Here is a 25,779-nt window from a genome sequence, read left to right as displayed (position 1 = left end):
AAAAATCACGCTGACACCACGTTCAGTATGATAATGTCTGACTTTATTCCTACACAGCCTGCGTTCAAATACAGGGGCTGTAGGGGAGGGGGTTTGTATGCAAAAGAGCTAGACAGCTCAATGATTCTTTGTTAGGTCTCAGTCCTTGTATGGTCTTGTTGTTATGATTTATGGTCTTGTTTTTGTAGTTTTTGAACATATCAGCATTTGAGTAGAATTCCTGGGTGCCATCTTCCATACATGATGGGAGGGGTAGCTGTGGTAGCCATTTTGAGTAAGGAATCATAGCAAGGTACACATTTCAGATGAAGAAATAGGCATTTTATCCAATCCATCACACTTTTCCACCTCTGTTCAGATGGACTGAAACTGAGGGTTATATTCAGCCTGATGTCTCTGCAGAGACTGCCTGCACATGTATCTCCCCCTCACAGGAGCATGCAAAGTCTCCCTGCTTTTTGCTGCTCACAGGATCATTCAGTGAGTTTTTATCTACTGCCTTAAATCATTTGTCTTGCGTGTGTGTGTGTCAGTGTGTGTGTGTGTGTGTGTGTGTGTGTGTGTGTGTGTGTGTGTGTGTGTGTGTGTGTGTGTGTGTGTGTGTGTGTGTGTACAATGTTATTAAAACATTTATTAAAGTATTTATTTCAAAACATACACACACACACACACACACACACACACACACATATACATACAGTACATATACATACACACATACAGTACCTCACTCGCGAACAGCATATACACAAAAAGCGTGCGGCCTGTGCGTGCACGTCCGCACACAGTATAGAATGAGCCTTACAGCGGCAGGCTCTACAGTTAAGACATCTATAGAAACCCTTAGATTAGGGGTGGGGAACCTTTTTTCTGCCAATGGCCATTTTGATATTTATAAAATCATTCGAGGGCCATCCAAAATTATCAACTTAAAAATTAGCCTGCTGTATTTGGTCAAACATTTAATGAACTCACCACTAATGTGATGGCTGGAACTGCTTCTCTTTGGGTGACTGACTGACTCTTGGGTGGTGGGTGACTATGACTGACTGTGGGTTGGTGTCTGTGCACACGCATGCACACGCGCGCACACACACGCACAGAAATCGGGCAGGGGGTAGGGAAATCAGACTCAGACCCACTCTCTCGCTCAGACTCTCAGACCCACTCTCTCGCTCAGGCTCTCAGACCCACTCTCTCGCTCAGGCTCTCAGACCCACTCTCTCGCTCAGGCTCACAGACTCAGACCCACTCACAGACTCGGACCCACTCACAGACTCAGACCCACTCTCACTCACTCTCAGACCCACTCTCACTCACTCTCAGACCCACTCTCACTCAGACTGTCAGACCCACTCTCAGACTGTCAGACACACTCACTCAGACTGTCAGACCCACTCTCAGACTGTCAGACACACACTCTCTCAGACGCGCACTCTCTCTCTCAGACGCGCACTCTCTCTCAGACGCGCACTCTGACGCGCACACTCTCTCTCAGATGCGCACACTCTCTCAGACGCGCACACTCTCAGACGTGCACACTCTCTCAGACGCGCACACTCTCTCTCAGACGCGCACACTCTCTCAGACACGCACACTCTCTCAGACACGCACACTCTCAGACACGCACACTCTCTCTCAGACACGCACACTCTCTCTCAGACACACACAGGGGGAGGGAAATCTGATCGGGGGGGGGATCGGAGCAGGTGCCCTCCGCAACTGCTGCTCGGTGTGGTGTGCTGCTCATTAAATCCAATAACACACAAGAGGTTTTTAGTATTGATGACTTTATTTTATGTACTTCTACACACATTGTATACTTGTTGGAATGTGCATGTGGATACCAATATGTCGGCAGAACTAAACGGTGCCTTAAAATCCGTATCCAGGAACATGTCAGGAACATTAGAATTGGGTTTGAGAAACATAGTGTTACGAGACACTTTTTAATACACCATGGTAAGGACCCTTCTAGTCTTACTTTTAAGGGGATTCAGTTCATTCCAGTAAATAGAAGAGGGGGGGATAGAGTTAAAACATTATCCTCTAAGGAGACTTATTGGATACATAAATTAGATACCATGTCCCCCAGGGGGCTTAATGAGGATGTGGATATCTGGGCACTGTATTAAATTATAACCAATAACCCATATCCGCAGTGGACCCTCAGGACATGCTATTACTCTCCTTACTCTGCTTCTTCTCCTTATTATATTATCCTTTATTACTCTTAGCTAAATATTATATATATTTAAAGGATTAATGGATGTCTATTTTAATATTTTATAATTCTGATAAACTAATATTGTGGTTCTTTTTATTCCAGCATGGTTTTTTTATATTTTTTATATATTTATGTTATATTTATGGTAGGCTAGAATATAGGTGAGCTAACTGTCTATTTGTGTTTTTAAATTTTGTCAATAAAGTTGTTGTTTTAAAAGTAATAGTATATCTTCCCCATCACTTTGACCATGGCTCAGATGATTGGTCTAACTTTAATAGTCTGGCCAATGAGACATCTCTGAGAGGTATTTAAACCTCTGGGTAATGGCCAAAAATTATTCCCTGAAGAAGTACTTAGATGTACGAAACGCGTTGGATGTATGTAACCTATGCCACTATATTGTTTTATTGTTCCCTGGATCTGCACTAAATCCATGATATATTTTTTGAGTCATTGCGCTGACCGAGCGACTTTTGCGCCGCTTCAGAGACTCTAAGGGACTTTTCTCCTGCTCCTTCACTATTGCCACGGGAATTGTGACGTCACTCCGCCATATCACGTGAGCTAGCGGCATCGTGGCACGCTGTGCAGGCGCACACAATTGCGGAAGTGTTTGTTGAGCCTCTCCACCGGCTCTGAACTGCCCGGCTACTGCAGCAGCTGTCTAAAAGGTGATATCTCCATAGGAGAAACGAAGGACTGTAAAAGGGGGAAAAAAACCCTGAAAGAGGCATATTGACGCTTGAGACTCGGTTCCACTGAGTACCTGAACCTGCAGTGGAGCCAGACTGCTGTTAAGGAATATCATCACAGAGGTTCCTGTAGAGAAAGCTGAGTACCAGACTCCCCTGTCTACAACCATGGAGTGGTAACTGAGTGTGATACACACTAAATGCTTATGATTTTCCAAATTGATGTACGCAGATTTTATACCCCTCACATATTGTAATACACATTTATTACCTGCTTCACTATTTGGCGTTGTGCGCTGTTTTCTTTTTGTTTCCATTTCTTAGAGTGTGTGGGGTGCTGAGCCACCCCCAATGTTTATAGCAGCAGACGCCCTTATCTACCACACGGTTATGATATAATTTATTTAATCACTTATTCACTTGGTATTGTGGTTTATCCAGTACATGTATGGTTTAGTCACTGCACTTCATTTATTTATAAGTAGGAGTTAGATAGTAGCGCATAGTTTATTTTTGTTTTTCACTGTCCTTCCTATCGCTGACAGCAAATCGCTAGTTTTGGGAATTTTGTTATGATCGGTAATGACGGCTTGCTGAATACCGTGATAACAACGCTCCAAAACACTGCAATTTTAATGCCCTGGCGATCATTTTTATCAAACTTTATAGCATGAGGCCCTTAATGTGAAAAAAGCTTAATGTGGATTCATGTGCCAAGACATACACCAATTGCCTGCAAACTTTGCACAGTGCACGCTTTGCACTCCCCCAAGCTATCCTGCAGATGTCATGGGTTTTCTTAACACGCACGGGAAGTTATGTGCGTTAAGCACTTTATGGAAGTGGAAAAAGTGCCTAATGTGAATTAAAGTGTCAAAACATAACCCAATTAACTTAAACTTTGGCACATGATGTGCTGTATACTGCCCACAACTATCCTGAACATTTCATGGCATTAGCGAACACATACTGCTAATTATACCCGTTAAGCACGAGGGCTATATGTACATAATTTTGTTTAATGAACTAACCATTTCCCACATTCCCTGTGTAAGTGGAGTTATTTGAGTGATGGTTATTTAACTCTTCTCCCCCCCCCTAAACCAGGGACCCAGAGCTGTGTGTTTGGATGTATGGGGAATGAATGCAACATATGAGTGCATGTCCCTCCTTTCAGTCTCCCTGAATTGGAGGTATTTATTATGAAAGCTGTTGTAAGGGGGATGTGGATAGGGGAAAATCAGTAGTTACACTCAGGCCAACCCATTAGAGGTATCCTTGTGAGTGACCACCAACCTCCAAAACAGGGTACCTTAAAGGGGGTACTCTCAACATACAATCCCTCATTCTCAACCTTCACACACACCTCAATCATCGTTCAGAGTATCACCAGGGACCCCATGTAATTTGGGCTGGACAACTCTGACCTCATACATTCACTTCTAGCTCATCCAGAGTATCACCAGAGAACCCAAAGTCAGTTGGGCTGGACAACTCTCACTTTATGCACTCTCATCTAATTCCAAGCTGCCAGGATGTCCCTAACAGTATTGGCAGACGATACTTAAGCCGGGTAGTGGCAGAAACCTGTCCTAGGCCACATTCTATACAGTGCCCTCCATGAACAGTGTCACTCCCTGCCTCAACACATTGGAGGATGCTGATATAGCATAACCTCAGTCACCCGTAGTCTCCCTGTACTTTAAGGAGTTTTTGCCAGGAGCAGAGGGAAAAAAGCCGTCTGCAGCTGCAATTTTTCTTTTGACCATTAGGTGGCGCTGTGCTGCGCTGTGCTACAGTACACAGCAGCATCTCGTTGCTTCCTGCATCAGCGACATGGGGAGAGGGGGTGAGTGAGACTGGCACATGGGGGAGTGAGACTGGGACATGGGGTGAGTGAGACTGGGACATGGGGGAGTGAGACTGGGACATGGGGGGGGTGAGACTGGGACATGGGGGGGGTGAGACTGGGACATGGGGGGGAGTGAGACTGGGACATGGGGGGGAGTGAGACTGGGACATGGGGGAGTGAGACTGGCACATGGGGGGAGTGAGACTGGGACATGGGGGGGAGTGAGACTGGGACATGGGGGGGAGTGAGACTGGGACATGGGGGAGTGAGTCTGGCACATGGGGGGGGAGTGAGACTGGCACATGGGGGGGAGTGAGACTGGCACATGGGGGGGGAGTGAGACTGGCACATGGGGGGGGAGTGAGACTGGCACATGGGGGGAAGTGAGACTGGGACATGGGGGGGAGTGAGACAGGGACATGGGGGGGGGAGTGAGACTGGGACATGGGGGGGGAGTGAGACTGGGACATGGGGGGGGGGAGTGAGACTGGGACATGGGGGGGGGAGTGAGACTGGGACATGGGGGGGGAGTGAGACTGGGACATGGGTGGGGAGTGAGACTGGGACATGGGGGGGGGAGTGAGACTGGGACATGGGGGGGGGGAGTGAGACTGGGACATGGGGGGGGGAGTGAGACTGGGACATGGGGGGGAGTGAGACTAGGACATGGGGCGGGAGTGAGACTGGGACATGGGGCGGGAGTGAGACTGGGACATGGGGGGGGGGACTGGGACATGTGGGGGGGGACTGGGACATGTGGGGGGAGTGAGACTGGGACATGGGGGGGGGGTGAGACTGGGACATGGGGGGGGAGTGAGACTGGGACATGGGGGGGTGGGAGAGTGAGACTGGGACATGGGGTAGTGAGTGTGAGACTGGGACATGGGGGAGTGAGTGTGAGACTGAGGCATGTGGAGGGTGTGAGTGACATGAGGGGGGTGAGAGTGAGATGGGGAGGGGGGTGAGAGTGAGTGTGACATGGGGAGGGGGGGTGAAAGAGCTACATGGGGATGGGGATGAGAGAGACACTGGCAGGAGGGAGAGAGACACACAATGGCTGGAGGGAGAGTGTGAGAGAGACACCGGGTGGAGGGAGAAACAATAGCTGGTTGGAGAGTGCAAGAGAGACACTGGGGGGAGGGAGAGGCAATGGCTGGAACGAGAGTGAGAGACAATGGAGGGAGGGAGACACTAGGGGGAGGGAGAAAGAGAGAGAGACACACAGGGGGAGGGAAAGAGAGTGGGGGGAGACACTGAGGGGAGGGATAGAGAGGGACTGGAGGGGGAGTGTGAAATACAGGGAGTTGGAGAGACTGGAAGAGGAGTGTGAGACTGGAAGAGGGGAGAGAGTGAGAGACAATGGGGGGAGGGAGAAAGAGACACACACTGGGGGGAGGGAAAGAGAGTGGGGGGGAGGGGGAGACACTGAGGGGAGGAATAGAGAGGGACTGGAGGGGGAGTGAGAAATACAGGGAGAGACTGGAAGAGGTTAGAGAGGTCCTGAGGTGTTCTAATGTGGCGGGAAGAGAGAGATTAATAATACAGCAGAAATGGGAACGCTATTAGACAAATATTATAATATTTATTTTTAAGTTATGTAATTTGTGCTATAAATACTTTTTTTGTAGACGCGTGGCGGGGGCGTTACAAAGCTGGTTCGCACTGACGTCATGCACTGCACATGCACTGACGTCATGTGATTTTGATTACATCAGGCAGGGGGGGCCCGAGAAATTTCATGGATGAAAAGGGGGGCTCGGCATAAAAAGTTTGCTCACCCCTGCCTTAGGGGATGCTGATATAGCATAACCTCAGTCACCCGTAGTCTCCCTGTACTTTAAGGAGTCTCCGTGATTGGCGTTAATCTCACTGATCCTGATATTGACCCGAAATCTCCGAGTTGGATAACATTACTCCAGATCTCCCTGGAAAAGGTTAACAATAACCTGATTATTCCTGAAATGGATTAAATTACCCCAAATCTCCATGTTCTCGGGTGTTGACCTGTAAGTACCCACCTTGGCACTTACCTAGCACCTTGTAGGTACTGTTTGCCACCTGTGAGGCAAACATGGAGCAGCTAAAGATTTGCCTGGTTGTTCTCAGCACTGGCTTTTCACCTCTGTGGGAGTCATATCATGGCAGAAATACCATCCCCATCTCTAACAATGATTCAACTCATAACAGTGCCTCCACCCCGTTAGGGTAAAAGCTATACTCCTCACCAGTATTCAATGGGGATACAACAATCTTTATTTACAATCTTTTTAGATCAAAATACATCAACACTTTCCCAGAGATGGCACTCCTAAGCAGGGCCCCCTTGAAACCTCTGAGGGCAGGGTTCTAGGTCACCCAAACGACTGCACATACTCTCCCAACCTCAGGCCACGGATAATACTCTTCACTTATCCTGGCCTGTGACCCCCCCAGAACATGGACAGCTTTGCAGCTAACTGCACCCATGCCCCAGAAGTGTCATACCCCAGGCTCGGGGTACCTCACAGGACATCATGGTAAATGGAACTGGCCCAGTCGCTGGCCTACCTCATGCAATTCAGGGATTGGACCACTGTATCCAGGTGTGGCAGGTACGGTAACTCCCTATATTAGGACGAACCTTAAGTTGTGGGTAAATGGCCACCTCAAGGCATCCCCTCTGGAAGGGACCCTCTTCACTCAGGTTTCAATGCGCTTGGCTTTTGTTTAGACACGTTAAGCACTTTCACATTATGCATTTTCCTCTTCCAAAAAGTGCCTTAACGTGAATAATTTGCAGTGTATGTTAGCAAAAGCCATGGAATTCTCAGGATAGTTGTGGGGAGTGTACAGCATATCATGTGCCATGTTGGAAGTTAATCGGTTTATGTTGTGACACTTTAATTCACATTTAGCATTTTCCACTTCCATAAAGTGCTTAACGTACATAATTTGCCGTGCATATTATCAAAAGTCAAGAAATTTGCAGGACAATTTGGGGGGGGGAGGGGTGGAATGCAAATCATGTACGTTGCCAAATTTAAAGACAATTGGTGTATGTCTATTAAAACATTAATCCACATTAAGCGTTTTTCACATTAAGCGTTTTAGACTGTTGTCCTTCAGAAAGTGCTTAACGTGAATAATTTGCAGTGTATGTCAGCAAAAGCCAAGGAATGTTCAGGATAGTTGCAGGCAGTGTAAAGTATGTCTTCTGCCAAGTTTGAAGGCAATTGGATTATGTTTTGGCACATTAATCCACGTCCATATTAAGTATTTTGCCCTTCTTAAAGTGCTTAACGTAAATAATTTGCAATGTGTGTTAGCAAACACCTTGAAATGTTCAGGAAAGTTGTGGGCAGTATACAGCGCATCATGTGCCAAGTTTTAAGTTAATGGGGTTATGTTTTGACACTTTAATTTAAATTAAGCATTTTACACTTTCAGAATGTGCTTAATGTACATAATTTGCAGTGCATGTTATGAAAAGCCATGACATTTTCAGGATAGCTTGGGGGAGTGCAAAGCATGTACTGTGCAAAGTTTGAAGGCAATTGGTGTATGTCTTGGCACATTTATCCACATTAAGCATTTTAGCCTGTCCCATGTGAGGGTGTGTACAGAGGGTGTGGGTGTGAGGAGCGTAGAGTGTATGTGCATGGAGAGCATAGTGTGTGTGTGTGTGTGTGTGTTACATAGTAAATGAGGTTGATAAAAGACGTACGTCCATCAACTTCAACCCATGCTAAATTTAGACAAAAGATACATTAACCTATATCTATGCTTACTTATTGATCCAGAGGAAGGCAAACAAGAAACCCCAGTGTCATATCATCCAATGATATCTCATAAGGGGAAAAATAAATTCCTTCCTGACTCCAAGAATTGGCAATTGGATTAATCCCCGGATCAACATCCTTACCATGTATACTTTTTTGGTATATCCCTGTATACCTTTCCTTTCTAAAAAGATGTCCAATCTTTTTTTTAACAAATCTATTGTATCTGCCTTCACAGTCTCCATGGGTAATGAATTCCACATTTTAACTGCCCTTACTGTAAAGAACCATTTCCTTTGTTGCTGGTGAAATCTCCTTTCCTCCAACCTTAAGGGATGGCCCGAGTCCTTTGTACTGCCCGTGGGATGAATAGTTCTTTTGAAAGCTCCTTGTATTGTCCCCTAATATATTTGTATATAGTTATCATATCCCCTCTTAGATGCCTCTTTTCTAATGTAAATCTAATTTAGCTAGCCTCTCCTCATAAGTTAGATTGTCCATCCCCTTTATTCATTTGGTAGCTCTTCTCTGCACTCTCTAGTCTTTCTAAGGAGCAGTGCCCCAAATTGTACTCCATATTCAAGGTGTGGTCTTACTAATGCTTTGTAAAGGGGCATAATTATGTTTACTTCCCTTCCATCCATTGCCCATTTAATGCAAAATAAGATCTTGTTTGCCTTTGCAGCTACTGCATGACTTTGGGCACTATTGCTAAGCCTGCTGTCTACAAGCACTCCTAAATCCTTCTCCATCAAGGATTCCCCCAATTTATCCCCATTTAATTTGTAAGTTGCCTGTTTATTCTTGCTTCCCAAATGCATAACCTTACATGTATCTATTAAACCTCATTTGCCATTTACCTGCCCAAGTTTCCAGTCTCTCCTAGTCCTTCTGAAGTGAAATTACATTCTGCTCTGATTCTATTACCTTACACAATTTAGTATCATCAGCAAAGATGGAGACTTTGTTCTCGATGCCAACCTCGAGGTCATTAATAAACAAGTTAAAAAGCAGGGGTCCCAGTTCCGATCCCTGAGGTACTCCACTCACGACTTTAGCCCAACCTGAAAAAGTTCTATTTATGACAACCCTCTGTCTGGCCTTTAACCAGTTTTCAATCCATTAAGGTTGAAACAGCTGTATGTGGGTGGGGTTACTGGCTATGCATCTTAACCCTGGCTGTTGTCTGTCCTTTAACCAGTTTTCAATCCAGGTGCATATATTATTGCTGAGTCCAATTTGCTTTATTTTGTACACCAACCTCTTGGTGAAACCGTATCAAAAGCCTTTGCAAAATCTAAGTAGACCACGTCAACTGCATTACCCTGGTCTAAATTCCTACTTACCACCTCAAAGAAACAAATAAGGTTAGTTTGGCATGATCTATCCTTCATAAATCCATGCTGACTATTACTAATAATTTTGTTTCCATTAGATATTCCTGAATATTATCCCGTATTAAACCTTCAAGTAGTTTCCCCACTATTGAATAGAGCACAAAGAGAAAGAAACCCAAATTATTAGCACTCAATACCCCTGTTGCTGTGTAATAACTGACTAAATGGGGTGTAGAATTGTTCAATTAAAATGTAACTTTTAATGTTCAAACAATAGCTAAAATGATGGTGATTAAAATATAACAGGCAATGAACACACACTATAGATCCTCCTCTCTCCCTTTCTCCTGTGCCCTTTGGAATGCTCGCTCCCTCTCTAACAAGTTCCTCTTTGTGCATGACTTCTTTCTCTCTCACTCCCTGCTTCTCTTTGCTATAACTGAGACCTGGCTCACTCAGTCTGACTCTGCTCTGGAAGCTGCCCTCTCCTATGGTGGCCTTTCCTTCTCCCACACTCCACGCCCTGGTGGCAGGGGTGGAGGCGTGGGGCTCCTGCTCTCCTCTCTCTGCCGTTACAGAACAGTTTCTATTCCCCCCTCTCTTGCTTTTCTCTCCTTCGAGGCTCACACAGTCCAGATCTTCTCGCCTCTCCCGGTCCATGTGGCGGTCATCTATCGCCCACCTTCCTCTACTCATCCCCCTTCTGCCTTTCTCTCTCACTTTGAATCCTGGCTCTCTTTCTTTCTCTCCTCAGACTCCCCTGTTCTTCTCCTTGGGGACTTCAATTGCCACATTGATGACCCCTCTCTCCCTTGGGCTTCCCGCTTTCTTTCTCTAACCTCTTCTTTTGGCCTTCAACAGTGGACTGAAGCCAGCACCCACAAGGATGGACACTACCTAGACCTGGTTTTCACTAAAAACTTCTCTCTCTCCGACTTCTCCATTTCCCCTTTTCCTCTCTCCGACCATCACCTCATCTCATTTTCTCTCTCTCGCTTCTCTCCATCTCCATCTCGCCCTCGTTTTTGCAGAAACCTGCGCTCTATTAACCTACCAGCTCTTGATTCCACTTTACGCTCCTCCCTCTCCTCTCTCAGTTCTTCTTCAGACCCTGATAACCTGGTCAGGAACTACAACTCTGCCTTATCTTCCTCTCTTGATCTTCATGCCCCACTCTCTCTCTGCCGTCCTCGCCCTTCTAACCCCAGACCCTGGCTAAACTCCCACACACGCATGCTGCGTTCCTCCACTCGTTCCTCTGAACGCCTCTGGAGGAAATCTCATACGCTCGCAGACTTCATTCACTACAAATTTATGCTGTCCTGTTTCAACTCTGCCCTCTCTCAGGCTAAACAAACCTACTTTTGATCACTAATCAACACACACAAGTCTAACCCACGCCGACTCTTTTCTGTCTTTGACTCTCTACTCAGACCACCCTCAGCTGCCTCCTCTTCTTCCTCCATCTCACCTCAGGACTTTGCTGACTTTTTTAAGGAAAAGGTGGAATCCATACGTCAGAACATCCCATCTATTGCCTCCTCCCATCCCACACCGCTTCCCAACTCTCCTCCTGCCTTTCTTGACTCTTTTTCCGCTATCTCGGAGGAGGATGTGTCACTGCTGATCTCTTCTCCCTCTACCACTTGCCCTCTTGATCCCATTCCCTCCCATCTCCTAAAACCTCTTGCTCCTACTATAATCCCTATGCTCACACAGTGTTAGGAATGTGAGCACACAGCGCCTCAGGCGGAGCTCACGGCTCTCTCCTTATACTGCTCAGACCTTTCCACTACAACCACGCAAGCCCCCTTCAGCTTCATCACTTACCCATCGACATGGTGGGACGCTCCACGAGGTACTTCCTCCACGCTTTGCGCCGCAGCCGTCGGCGCGGAATCGCCGCCCTGCATGCACCCCACGTTGCTTCCCTTCATGCACACGTCGGACTTACAGTGCACACACAAAAGCCCTTGAACTTATCCCTACTCAGGCTCCGCCCCCAAACACCGCACGGTTACAATCTGGCTCTTGCTGAGTGTCACCTGAGCTCTAAGAACAGCAGCCAATGCTATGAAGCTCCCTGGGCTCCTCCAGGCACGCCCCCTCTCCTGGTTGGCTGTTCCAGCTTTATATACCCTCTCTGTTCTGTGCTTCCTCGCTCGTCATAGTTTTGTATGGGTGTTTCACAGTGCTTGTTCTTTGATTCTCTCGGTTTTGACGCGGCTTGGCAGACTACCCCCTTTGGCTCTCGACTTCAGATTGTTCCTGTTTACGTACCTTCTGGCTCCCTTCAACCACAGCACTCATCTCGATCCTTCCATACGTCTCCTACCCCTGATCTCGGCAACGGCAACGACCATTCTTCTGGGAAAACGGTACCGGCAAGTATTCTCGCAATACACCCTATCTGGCCTGGCACCATCTAATACCACAACCTGGACACGTCCCTTGCTCTGTCGGTGTGTGTATTCATACCTGCCACCTCAGTTCTAGGGACAGGTCTGGTCTGCGGGCTACTCCGGCATAACACAGATCTTTAACTCTTCCCTCTACTCTGGTATCTTTCCATCCTCCTTCAAGCATGCAACCGTTATACCATTACTCAAAAACAGCAAGCTTGACCCTACCTGTCCTTCTAACTATCGACCTGTCTCCCTCCTGCCTTTTGCCTCCAAACTCCTTGAACGTCTTGTATTCTCTCGATTGCTCCATTTTCTCAACACCTATTCTCTTCTAGACCCTCTACAATCTGGCTTCCGCACTGCTCACTCTACTGAAACAGCCCTCACTAAAATAACTGACGACCTCCATGCTGCCAAAGACAGAGGTCATTACACTCTGCTCATATTACTCGACCTCTCTGCAGCATTCGACACCGTGGACACCCTCTTCTCCTTCACATTCTCCATACTCTTGGTATTCGGAATAAAGCTCTATCCTCGATCTCCTCTTACCTCTCCCATCGTACTTTCATTGTCTCTTCTGCTAACACCTCCTCCTCCTCTATTGATCTCTCTGTGGGGGTACCCCAGGGCTCTGTTCTGGGACCCCTTCTCTTTTCTCTTTACACACTCTCTCTAGGTGACCTAATCACATCTTTTGGGTTTAAATATCACCTCTATGCTGACGACACACAAATTTACCTTTCAACCCCTGACCTTACACCTGCTATACAGACCAAAGTTTCTGAATGCCTCTCTGGAATACCATCCTGGATGACCATCCGCCGACTGAAACTTAACATGGCAAAAACAGAGCTCCTTATATTTCCTCCCAAACCTGGCCCTACTACCTCCTTCCACATTGCTATTGGAAATACGATCATTCACCCAGTAGCCCAAGCACGCTGCCTAAGGTTTACACTTGATTCCTCTCTCTCATTCTCCTCTCATATTCAAAACGTTTCTAAAACTTGTCGCTTTTTCCTCCGCAATATCACAAAGATACGCCCTTTCCTATGTTACTCGACTGCTAAAACTCTGACTCAGGCCCTCATTCTCTCACGTCTCGATTACTGTAACCTCCTGCTGTCCGGCCTTCCTGCCTCTCATCTGTCTCCCGTACAATCTATCCTAAACGCTGTTGCCAGAATCACTCTACTCTTTCCTAAATCTGTCTCCGCATCTACCCTCCTGAAATCCCTCTCCTGGCTTACGATCAAATCCCGTATCTCACACTCAATTCTCCTCCTCACTTTTAAAGCTTTACATTCTTCTGCCCCTCCTTACATCTCAGCCCTAATCTCTCGCTATGCAACATCCCGACTCTTGCGTTCTTCTCAAGGAAGTCTTCTTTCTACCCCCTTTGTATCTAAAGCTCTCTCCCGCCTTAAACCTTTCTCACTTTCTGCCCCTCACCTCTGGAATGCCCTTCCCCTCAATACCCGACTAGCACCCTCTCTATCCACCTTTAAGACCCACCTTAAGACACACTTGCTTAAAGAAGCATATGAATAGCACTGGATAATCATGGACACATGATACATAAAGCTTGGCCCCCTGCAGACGCACTTACTAGAATTCCCTCCTACTGTCTCTGTACGTTCTCCCTACCTAACAATTAGATTGTAAGCTCCTCGGGGCAGGGACTCCTCTTCCTTCATGTTACTTTTATGTCTGAAGCACTTATTCCCATGATCTGTTATTTATATTATTTGTTATTTATATGATATGTATTACTACTGTGAAGCGCTATGTACATTTATGGCGCTATATAAATAAAGACATACATTACAATAAAGAGTGTGTGTAAGGGCTGGCTCAGGAGTAAATCATGCTGTATTGGAAAACTCTATCAAGGCAACCATATCCACAAGCTCTGCCACGGCGGGTCAGAGATAGAGAAAGCTAGTATAAAAGCCGTATTCCCAGTAGCTGATGTCGCAACTCCAATGACGTCACTGATCGTGACGCTCTACTTCATCGACGCGTGTTTCGCGAGGTCTACTCGCTTCTTCAGGTGGGGACTCCCTGAGAAACCTGAGACTAGGAGTATTGCTTCTCTCATCTCATAGGCAAACCTTGTGACACTATATAGAAGTGCCTAATGTGAGTAATATACACACTGTACCCTATACTAGGAACACTAGGGCTACACATTTTTGACATATAGCACCTCACCAGGACCTTAAGTGTTAACAACCTAAGTATATGTCCCAGTAACTACGCTGTGCCAGCTTCGCCGTGTAGTTCGAACTCAGGAATCGGTCACAATCGCTTTACACTGCCACTGCAACGTGTAGCTCACCACAAACGAAGCGCGAACACGGTGCTGAGGTAGGGAATTGGTTAACGCCGACCCACAGCCACGCGGGCGCGCCTAGGATGTAGAGTAGTTGTTCAAGCCAGGTCAGGGTTATAGATTGAAGTGAAGAGTTGCAGATCGTCGGAGTGCGTAGCCAAGTTCGGAATTGGAGAGTAGCGGATCATCAGGGGACGTAGCCAGGTTCAGGATGGGAGAGTATCGGATCGTTGGAGTACTTAGCCAAGGTCAGGATTGGAGACAGGAGAATGGTCGTTCGTAGACGGATCAGGAGAGGAGAGGTGCTGAATCCAAGAGACAAGCAAGGTCAGGCAACAAGAGGTTAATCAGCAAGGCAAGGTCACAGGAACTGGAATGCAGCAAGGCATGGCATCACACAAGACTATGCTCAGCAAAGAATGAAGGCAGGGCCTCCAATAGCCAGCCAGGGTGGAACCAGGAAGTAACCATCGATAGGCTGCTGGTGCATAGAGGTGTGCCCTATGATGCAGCCTAATCAGGGATGGGGGCGGAACCGATCGCGCACCGACCTGCACGCGTCACGGAGGTCAGGGGCGGAGCCTGGAGCGCGCGTCACTCCCACGCCGGTTCTGGATGTCCTTAGAGCAAAAGGGGGCGGGATCAATCGCACGCCGACTGTCACGGAGGTCGGGGCAGAGCCCGAGGCGCGCGTCACTCCCACGCCAGTCCTGTCCATCACCAGAGCGGGAGGTGGAGACAGAATCCGCGGACGGGAATCAGACCGCACAAGATCCGCGCGTGCGTAGTGGGACCATGAGACTGCGCATCCTGAGTGTCCGTCACGGAAGGTTTGTTGAGGTGAGCAGACGGTCTGGAACCGCCAGGATGGCGAATCTTCACAGTACCCCCCTCCCCCTTAATTGTTTCTCAGGGAATTTGGCATGAAACATGCAAACCAGTTTGGCTGCGTGGACCCAATGACTTGAAATCCAAGATCTTTCCTCCGGGCCGAAACTTCTCCAATGCACCAGATAGTGCAGTGATCCCCCTGGAGATCTAATAGTCAAGAATAGATTGGATCTCGTATTCAGGTTGTCCTTAAACCATGAGAGGAGAAGTGGGAGGCACCGGAACTGAAAAGGCATTCTGGACCACAGGTTTGAGAAGTGAAACATGAAATATGGAAGGGATCCACATGGAACGCGGGAGAGCGTGGCGATACGCCACCGTATTGATCCTTTTGGAGATAGCAAAGGGTCCAAGAAATCTGGGTGCGAACTTCATAGAGGGGACTTTCAGCCTGATGTTCCTGGATAACAACCAGACCTTGTTGCCAGGTTAAAGGTCCAGAGCAGGTCTGCGGTGGTGATCTGCCTGATTCTTTTGCCTATTGACTGCTTGCCTGATGTTGACCTGGATCTTTTTCCACAAGTTTTGTAAAGTTTTTATTCTGTCATCAGCTGCTGATACCCCTGAGGAAGGTAAAACAAGAGGAAGAGTAGATGGGTTGAATCCGTAATTAATGACGAAAGGAGACTCAAGGGTTGAACTGCTTCGTGCGTTGCTGTAGGCGAATTCTGCCCAGGGTAAGAGTTCAGCCCAGACATCTTGGGAGTCCGAGGTAAAGCAACGTAAATACTGTTCAAGGGACTGATTGGTCCTCTCCGTTTGACCATCAGTCTGTGGGTGGTATCCCGACGAGAAATGGAGGGTGATACCTAGCTGGAGACAAAACGAGCGCCAGAAACGAGAAATACATTGCGAGCCTCTATCTGAAACAATTACCAAGGATACTCCATGTAACCGAAAGATCTCCCTGATGAAGATGTCGGCTAATCTGGGAAAATTGGGCAGACCCTTGAGGGTTATGAAATGGGCTTGCTTCGAAAATCGGTCCACTACTACAAGAATTGTGTCCATACCCTTGGAACTAGGCAAATCCACAATGAAATCCATGGACAAATGTGTCCATGGCCGATCTGGAACAGGTAGAGGTTGAAGGAGACCTGCAGGAGGTATCCTGGGCATTTTAGTCCTGGCACACGTAGGGCACGCAGCTACAAAAAAATGTTATGTTCTTTTGCCTTCCTGGCCACCAAAAGGTGCAAGGGATGAGGTCCAGAGTCCTTTTGGTGCCGGGATGGCCTGCAGATTTGGACAAATGACTCCATTCAAGGATCTTCTTATAGTGCAGGGACGAAGTGAAGAGACGGTCCTGCGGAGGCGAGATGCCAGGAGGGATGTTACTTTGTTGACGGACAATGTCTTTGAGCGCTCCAAATGATGTGGCCGAGAGAATACATTTGGGCGGTAAAATGGGTTTTTGCTGATCCTCAGTCTTATCGTCCAGGGAAAATTGTCGAGATAGGGCGTCAGCTTTGATATTTTTGGATTCGGGAAGATAGGAAATTATAAAATGAAATCTAGAGAAAATAGCGATCATCTGGCTTGACGGGCTCCCAGGTGTCATGCGCCTTCAATGTAAAGCAAGTTCTTATGATCCGTGAGGATGGTTATCGGATCTTCAGTACCCTCAAGCAGATGTCTCCATTCTTTGTGAGCAAGTTTCATGGCTAAGAGTTCCGGTTCCCGACATAGTAGTTGCATTGGGCCGGAGAATTTTTTTTCTGAACAAAATGCACAAGGATGCAATTTGGACAGGGAATTCTTCCTTTGGGACAGAACAGCACCTACGCCCACATCAGAGGCGTCGACCTCAAGGGTAAAAGGAAGTTTGGGGACAGGATGAAAAAGAATAGGGGCGTACACAAAGGAATTTTTGAGACGGACGAAAGACTGGAGAGCAGCAGTGGGCCAAGATGCAGGGTCCGCTCCTTTCTTGGTTAATTCCGTAAGTGGAGTCACTAGGGAAGAGAAATTTTGGATAAACCTACGGTAATAGTTTGAGAATCCAAGGAAGCATTGTACTGCTTTAAGGGTGGTAGGTTGTAGCCAATCCAGGACATTTTTGACCTTGGCGGGATCCATGGTGAGGCCGGTATCGGAGATGATGTACCCTAGGAAAATGGTAGATGTTTGATGAAAATTAAATTTCTCCAGTTTGGCAAAAAGTTTGTTCTTGTTTAAGCGGAGAAGCTCTTGTTTCACGTGAGAGATGTATTCCTGTCTGGATTTAGAGAAAATTAGAATGTCATCAAGATAAACGATTACAAAAGAGTAAAGGAGGTCTCTGAAAACTTCATTTACGAAATCCTGCAACACGGCTGGGGCATTGCACAGACCAAAAGGCATGAACAAATACTCATAATGTCCATCTCTGGTGTTGAAAGCAGTCTTCCATTCATCACCCTGACGGAACCTGCTACAAGATTATAGGCACCTCGTAAATCCAATTTAGAAAAGATACTAGCTCCTTGTAATCGATCAAACAGTTCAGAAATGAGGGGTAAGGGATAGCGGTTTTTGACGGTGATCTTGTTGAGGGACCGGTAATCTATGCAAGGGTGTACGGTCCCATCCTTCTTCACAAAGACACACCCTGCGCCCTCAGGAGAGGTGGACTTACGTATAAACCCCTTCTGTAAGTTCTCTGCAATATATTCTTTCATTGCCTTGGTTTCCTGCATAGACAATGGATAGGAAGTCCCTCTAGGAGGTGGGGTACTTGGAAGCAGATCGATGGGACAATCGAACAGGGGGTGAGGGGGAAGAATCTCCGATCTGACCTTATCGAAGACGTCCCGAAACTCAGCGTACTCTTCTGGCGATTGTACCTTCTCCTTGGACACAGTGGTACCCCCGATGCTACTTGCTTCCAGGATGCAGTTCTTTTTGGCAAAATGTGCTCCATTGAAGGGGTTCCTTATTGAGCCAATGTACACGAGGGTTGTGTATCGGTAGCCCGAGAATCACGCTGATGGAAGGAGTATGGATAACATTGAATTGGATCTTTTCCAGGTGTGTGTACCTTGTGACCAAGGAGATGAACGCCGGCTGCAGATGTCTTCCATCAATGGCTTCAAGAGCGATGGGCTTCTTTCTGGGCCTGGTCGGGACCAGATGACGTTCTGCAAAAGCTTGATCTATGAAGTTTCCTCCGGAACCTGAATCGAGGAAAGCAAGCGTAGATACTTGAAAGCCCTCCCCATAGAGTAATGGGTACAAGAATGCGAGAAGGGTTGTCAGTAGAAATAGGGGAGAAAAAAAGCGTTCCCAATGAGACTCCCACGGGTCTCATGGGAACTTTGCGTTTCCCGACTTTTGGGGACAGAAATATGCAAAATGTCCAGAAACACAGCAGTAAAAACATAGGCTGGCATTCTTGCGTCGTAATTTCTCTGATTTGGAAAGGCTAGTACCCCCTAATTGTATAGGCTTGGACGTATCAAGGGAAGAAACCTCACCTTGGCTCACCTGACCGGGATTGATCCGAGATGGGATGGTACGATGATGAGCCTTCTCTGATCGTCTCTCCAGGAGGCGACGATCCACCTTAATATAGACGGCAATAAGCTCCTCCAAATCGGTGGGACGGTCATAGGCTGCCAGTTCATCCTTCAGGGCTTCCGATAATCCTTGCCAAAAGGCCGCGGCCAAAGCCTTGTCATTCCAGTCAGTTTCTGCAGCTATAGTTCTAAACTCGAGAGCGTATTTGGCGACTGGACGATTGCGTTGAGAAACATGAAAAGGTGCAGAGGAAGCACATACCTTACGACTGGGTGTATCAAACACTCTCCGGAACTCTCGGGCAAAGGCTCCGATAACCTATGTGAGGTCGGATCTTCACTCCCAGATGGGAGAGGCCCAGGCAAGAGCGTCATCTATAAGGAGAGACACAATATACGCCACCTTGGCGCGGGGCGCAGTGAAGCGTGAAGGATTCATTTCAAATTGTATAAAGCATTGATTCAAAAAACCCCGGCATTCATGAGGGTCACCCCCTTAACGGTTGGGGGCAGGTAGACGAGGTTCTTGGGAGAAAGGCAAAGCTGGATTAGTGGGAAGATCAGCAACAGCAGGCACAAGAGGGGAATGCGGTTCCTGTAGGGTACGAGAAAGAGAGTGCGAAAATCCTCCTGAAGGGAGAGCATGGTTTGCTCGCTACCCACAATTTTTTCCTCTAAGGTAGTCAGGTAGCTTGCGTGTGTGCGCAGGACTCTTCCTACCTCCGTGGGTCGACGTTTGTGTGGCTGAGCATATTGTAATGCGTAGCTCACCACAAACGAAGCGCGATCGTGGTGCTGAGGTATGGAATTGGTTAACGCTGAGCCACGCGGGCGCGCCTAGGATGTAGAGTAGTCGTTCAAGCCAGGTCAGTGTTATAGATTGGAGAATAGCATAAGTACTTGCCAGGTCTGGAGCGGAGAGTTGCGGATCATCAGGATGCGTAGCCAAGTTCGGGATTGGAGAGTAGCGGATCGTCGGGGTATGTAGCCAGGTTCAGGATAGGAGAGTATCGGATCGTTGGAGTACTTAGCCAAGGTCAGGACTGGAGACAAGAGAATGGTCGTTCTTAGCCGGATCAGGAGAGGAGAGGTGCGGAATCCAAGAGACAAGCAAGGTCAGGCAACAAGAGGTTAATCAGCAAGGCAAGGTAACAGGAACTGGAATGCAGCAAGGCACGGCATCACACTAGACTATGCTCAGCAAAGATTGAAGGCAGCAGCAAGGTATATAAAGGCAGGGCCTTGAATAGCCAGCCAGGGCGGAACCAGGAAGTAACCATTAATAGGGCACACACTTTTTGTTCTTGAATTCTGATTTCTCTCTCTCTCTGTCTCTCTCTCTCTCTCTCTGTCTCTCTCTCTCTCTCTCTCTTCGTCTCTCAATTTCGAGTCTGTATTCCCTTTCTCGGTCTCTCTCTCTGGAATATTCCTGATCTTTAATTTGATCTGTCTAATACAGGTTTCTTTTCAACATTAGTCTTACTGTATGAATATTTGCTATCTATTGTCTTCTGAGGTTCAGAGTATTTGGGATCTTTCATATCTCTTAGGGGTATATAGGGTTTATAACTGGATTGTGTAGTATTATTATCTTTACGATATGAGGTATTAAAATAATTTGACTTATCGGATTTAAAATCTGTCTTATTATGATCATTTTCATATTTTCTTTCAGTATGAAAGTTACTTTTCTTTTTCTTCCAATCCCTTTGTTCTCCTCTTTGATTATCCTCCTCATCTCTCAGGAATTTGTTCGTCTTATTAATGTACAAATCATTCTCTAATTTATCTATTTTCTTTTTCAGCTCCCTATCTTTTATTTTAAATTCTGCAGTATCTTCTAGATGGGCTAATTTTTCTTCTATAATCTTAACTTCCTCATCTATAATTTTTATGTTTTTCTTATGTTGATTAATTAAAGACAGCATTAGATCAAATGAACGTTTATCTATGGTTTCATACCAATTTTTCACAACTTCCTCATCATCCAAATTAGATGAGGGATTCTTGGAAAATCTCAGACCTCTTGGTATTCTATTGCAATTTATATATTTGTTCAAAAATCTCAAATCTAACCATTTCCTTGTGTCTTTAATGAGTAATCTATCTAACTTGTGAAATTCTTCTTCTAATAAATCATGTGAAACAGGTATGTGTGATGTGTCTACTGTATATCGTGATAATTAAATTGTAATCTTCTTGATTGTCTTTTAGCAAAAATATAAGGTGATGTTATATCCATTATAACTAGATAATAGAGATAAAAATAAAAATAAATGGAGTGAAAAAAGCAGCCACCAAACCAATTACAGATAACACAAGTGAACCCAAGTGATTTGTATCGGCGCTATACAACACCCTCAATTCAATTAAAGTGCAAAAAATTAACACACAGTGAAAAGGTGTATAACCAAAGATACTTCTCAACCTTCCAAGGAATTTGTAAGGATTCCTTACAGAAACAGTCTTGGTCCAAGGGGGGGGGAAGGGAGCGGTACAATCAGGAACACACCGATAATATAAAAAGATAAACAAAATAATGGTGCAGTAAATTCAAACAATGTGGGAAATAGTTGAATCTTGGCTCGGTTAGAATTCCTACTTACAACAAGTAGAATGAATATAAGCAGTGGTCTGACTCTGTCAGTATAGGTAAGGTTAGATCTTCAGCAGAGGAGAAGATTCTGGATAGGAGGTGACTTCAGACAGGGTTCTTTGAAGTGATGTAAACCCAGATTCACGGAGAGTGTTGATCATATAGTCATTTTTAATTATTATATCTTTTGAGTGTTAGTTATTTATTAATAAAGTGTTACAGTGTTATGTTATGTTATGTATAGGCTTTTTTTTGGACAGCAGAGTGATGTGCCAAGCTTTTGGCAACCTGTGGGTTAATTTTTTAATTGTTACAGACGGCCAGTCTGTTAATTGATTTCAATCAACCATAGTATATAATACTGAACAATCTTAAGGGTTAGTATTCTCTCCTGAGGAAGCTGTCTATGAACAGCGAAACGTGTTGAGCCTTGTCGTCAGTCTGCTGCAGTTGCTCCATGAGTGAAGACGTGTGAGGTGCCTGCCGAATTTTCTGCCGATTTGCTGAGATCCATCTTCCCCGCTCCCTACCGGATGTCATCACCCGTTTACCGGAAGTGACGTCAGACGCCATCCATCGGCGGTGAGGTGGGAGTCAAGGGAGAAAGTCCAGCTAGCTTCTTATGAATAAGAGCCCTCTACTGTCTCACGATACTGTTACGTGTACATACTTTATGTACTTATTGTAAGTACATTTCTTACCTTGCTTGATTGGATAAATTGTGTTTTGTGATCTACACTATGGTTCGTTTCCTTTCTATATGATCTCAACACTCTCCGTGAATCTGGGTTTACATCACTTCAATGAACCCTGTATGAAGTCACCTATCCAGAATCTTCTTCTCTGCTGAAGATCTAACCTTACCTATACTGACAGAGTCAGACCACTGCTTATATTCATTCTACTTGTTGTAAGTAGGAATTGTAACCGAGCCAAGATTCAACTATTTCCCACATTGTTTGAATTTACTGCACCATTATTTTGTTTATCTTTTTATATTTTCGGTGTGTTCCTGATAGTACCGCTCCCTTCCTCCCCCTTGGACCAAGAGGTGAGGAGACGGTCTGCGAATCCTCACAGCCACTGTTGTTAACCAACATACAGTACCAGGTATGGGCTTAATTACACCGCTCTGATACTTAATAGCAAAATGCTACAATGTCTCGCTGGTAAGTGACACAATTGTTTATGTGAGGGAAGTTGGATACATATTAAGGCTATAAATTGCTGCGGTATCTATAGCCTTGCTTTCAGGTGTCAATATGTACCTGATATGCCCGTCCTCAGCTGTGTTTATAGCACTGATCTGACTTTAACATCGGGCAGTAATACTCACTGCCACTACCAGAATAAGGCGCAGCAGCTATAGGACACACATCCTGTTATGTAAACCCCTTAAACATCCAGCTGATACAGGCTCCTATGTTCCTATATTATGTCCCCTATCCAAGGAGCCAACTTTATACCTTTTGAAGCACTCTGTATTGAGACTATTTTTTTTATATTAATGAACTATAGCTCAAAACTGGTCATTGGTGACCTCACAGCTAAACACTACTTAGAATGTGGACACGCTTTATATGTTTTTTATGCAGTTTTTTTTAGATCAACTTTTTGTCTGTATCTCTTTTTGGTTTATCCCCTTTAAGAGATTTAGTGCTCCGGGTTTGCATTGAACATCCTGCAGTTTCAGTATTAACTATAATAAAGGGAGTCCGTAGCCCTTATAGGTATATATTACCAGGTCTATATATTCTACTGCAGGGGGGCGCAATATTTTTCCCTGCACCCCCCTGCTGGCTTTCCCCCTCTCCTCGCGCCCCCCCACCCCACTCCCCCTTACATTGATTCAGATGTCCTGGTGTCATGACAATGTGACGTCATTTAACGCCGCGTTGCCATGGTGACGCATCCCCAGGAGCGTCTAAATCAAGGTAAGTCGGAAAGCGTGTGGCGGCCTCTAAACCCAGTGCCCCCTGCAGCGAATCTCAAGCCCACCCTGGCGGGCGCACCCCCCACTTTGTGCACCGCTGTTCTGCTGAATAGGAGATTACCTCCAAGAGACTCCGTTGAACATCAGTATATGTTTTGCATCAGGGTCAGCAATTGATTCACTGCTATATTATGTTAGAGTATATGTTTATAAGTAATGTGTTGTTCACTGGAATTGGCCATGGATCTATTAACACCACTCCTGTTTTCATTATTTTTTATTAATTACCTATAAAAGGTTTTATTGTATCCAACTCATTACACAACACTGATTGTTTCTCTCCCCCCCCCCCAACCTTTTTTTATGTACAAAGGATTTGACATGATATGACAAGATTTCTGCCACTTTAATTGGTCTTTTCCAGCACGTGAGATTTCTTTTTAAATCTTTAAATATTTTGAGGCACTTTAAATGTATGATTCTGTACATCTGCTCTCCCGGCCCTAATGCTGCACATGTTGTGCTAAACCCTTCCTTTGTACAATGTACATCTACAGTTTACTTTCATCCTGAACTGTTTGTGATATTCCAACTTACCTCTCCTGCATGGCCTTCTGTAAGACAGTTTGTGTAACAGTGACTTTTTTGTCTCGTCTAGTACAAAGCCAAGCACCAATAATCCACCCATGCCAAGACTGCAAGGTTGCTTTTAGCAGTCAGGATTACCTCCTCACACATCTGAAGTTCAAACACCCAAATGAGAATATGGAAAAGATGAGGACAGAACAATCTTGCAACATTCCAATGAATATGACAGAAAATGAAACTTTCAACCAGTCAATGCAATTAATAAACAATGTAACTGCTGCTTATTCAAAACAAGGTATATTAGAAGGTGCCACCGGAAAAGATCTTGGAGAAAGTGGGAAGAGTCTGACTTGGTTATCAGACCAGAACCTACACAAGAGGACACACACAGGGAAGAGATGGCATGTATGTGGGGATTGTGGGAAGGGATTTAGTGAGTTAGCCAACCTGAACAAACACAGGAGGACACACACAGGTGAGAGACCGCATGGATGTGGAGAATGTGGGAAGGGATTTAAGGAGTTATCACACCTGAACATACATATGAGGAAGCACACAGGGGAGAGACCGCATGTATGTGGGGAATGTGGGAAGGGATTCAGTGCGTTATCAAGCCTGAACACGCACAAGAGGACTCACACAGGGGAGAGACCGCATGTATGTGGGGAATGTGGGAAGGAATTTAATCGGTTATCCAGCCTGAACAAACACAAGAGGACACACACATGTGAGAGACCACATGTATGTGGGGAATGTAGAAAGGGATTTAGTGTGTTATCCAGGCTGGACACACACAAGAGGACACACACAGGGGAGAGACCGCATGTATGTAGTGAATGCGGGAAGGATTTTAGTGTGTTGTACAACCTGAACATACATAAGAGGACGCACACAGGGGAGAGACCGCATGTATGTGGGGAATGTGGGAAGGGATTTAGTCGGTTATCCAGCCTGAACACACACAAGAGGACACACACAGGGGAGAGACTGCATGTATGTGGGGAATGTGGGAAGGGATTTAGTCGGTTATCCAGCCTGGACACACACAAGAGAACACACACAGGGGAGAGACCGCATGTATGTGGGGAATGTGGGAAGGGATTTAGTCACTTATCCAGCCTGAACACACACAAGAGAACACACACAGGGGAGAGACCGTATGTATGTGGGGAATGTGGGAAGGGATTTAGTGACTTATCCAGCCTGAACACACACAAGAGGACACACACAGGGGAGAGACCGCATGTATGTGGGGAATGTGGGAAGGGATTTAGTGTATTGTACAACCTGAACGTACATAAGAGGACGCACACAGGGGAGAGACCGCATGTATGTGGGGAATGTGGGAAGGGATTTAGTCACTTATCCAGCCTGAACACACACAAGAGGACACACACAGGGGAGAGACCGCATGTATGTGGGGAATGTGGGAAGGGATTTAGTCAGTTATCCAGCCTGAACACACACAAGAGGACACACACAGGGGAGAGACCTATCTCTAAAGCCAGGCCTGTTTAGGGATAACCAGCAACTAAGACGCTCACATATAAGTGCACACGTGTGTCTGTGTTACGCTGACTCACAATGCAACGTGACTTTACTTTATGGTGCACAAAAAAAGTTATAACTTTTTAAATGCAGGTTATTTATATCATTCTTAGT

The 25,779-nt window shown here is 46.0% G+C and overlaps 1 protein-coding gene across 1 annotated transcript; it reads left to right on the top strand.

The window, feature by feature from the left end:
• On the top strand, positions 1-25,779 carry LOC142497977 (uncharacterized). The gene is made up of 2 exons (XM_075606470.1): positions 1-480; positions 24,188-25,779. The coding sequence occupies exon 2, from the start codon at positions 24,295-24,297 to the stop codon at positions 25,633-25,635; it is 1,341 nt and encodes a 446-aa protein (XP_075462585.1). The 5' UTR covers positions 1-480; positions 24,188-24,294; the 3' UTR covers positions 25,636-25,779.

Source organism: Ascaphus truei, chromosome 6, assembly GCF_040206685.1.
Source record: "Ascaphus truei isolate aAscTru1 chromosome 6, aAscTru1.hap1, whole genome shotgun sequence".
NCBI lineage: Eukaryota > Metazoa > Chordata > Amphibia > Anura > Ascaphidae > Ascaphus > Ascaphus truei.
Note: the sequence above shows the minus strand (reverse complement) of the source record. Positions and strands in the feature narration are given on the sequence as shown.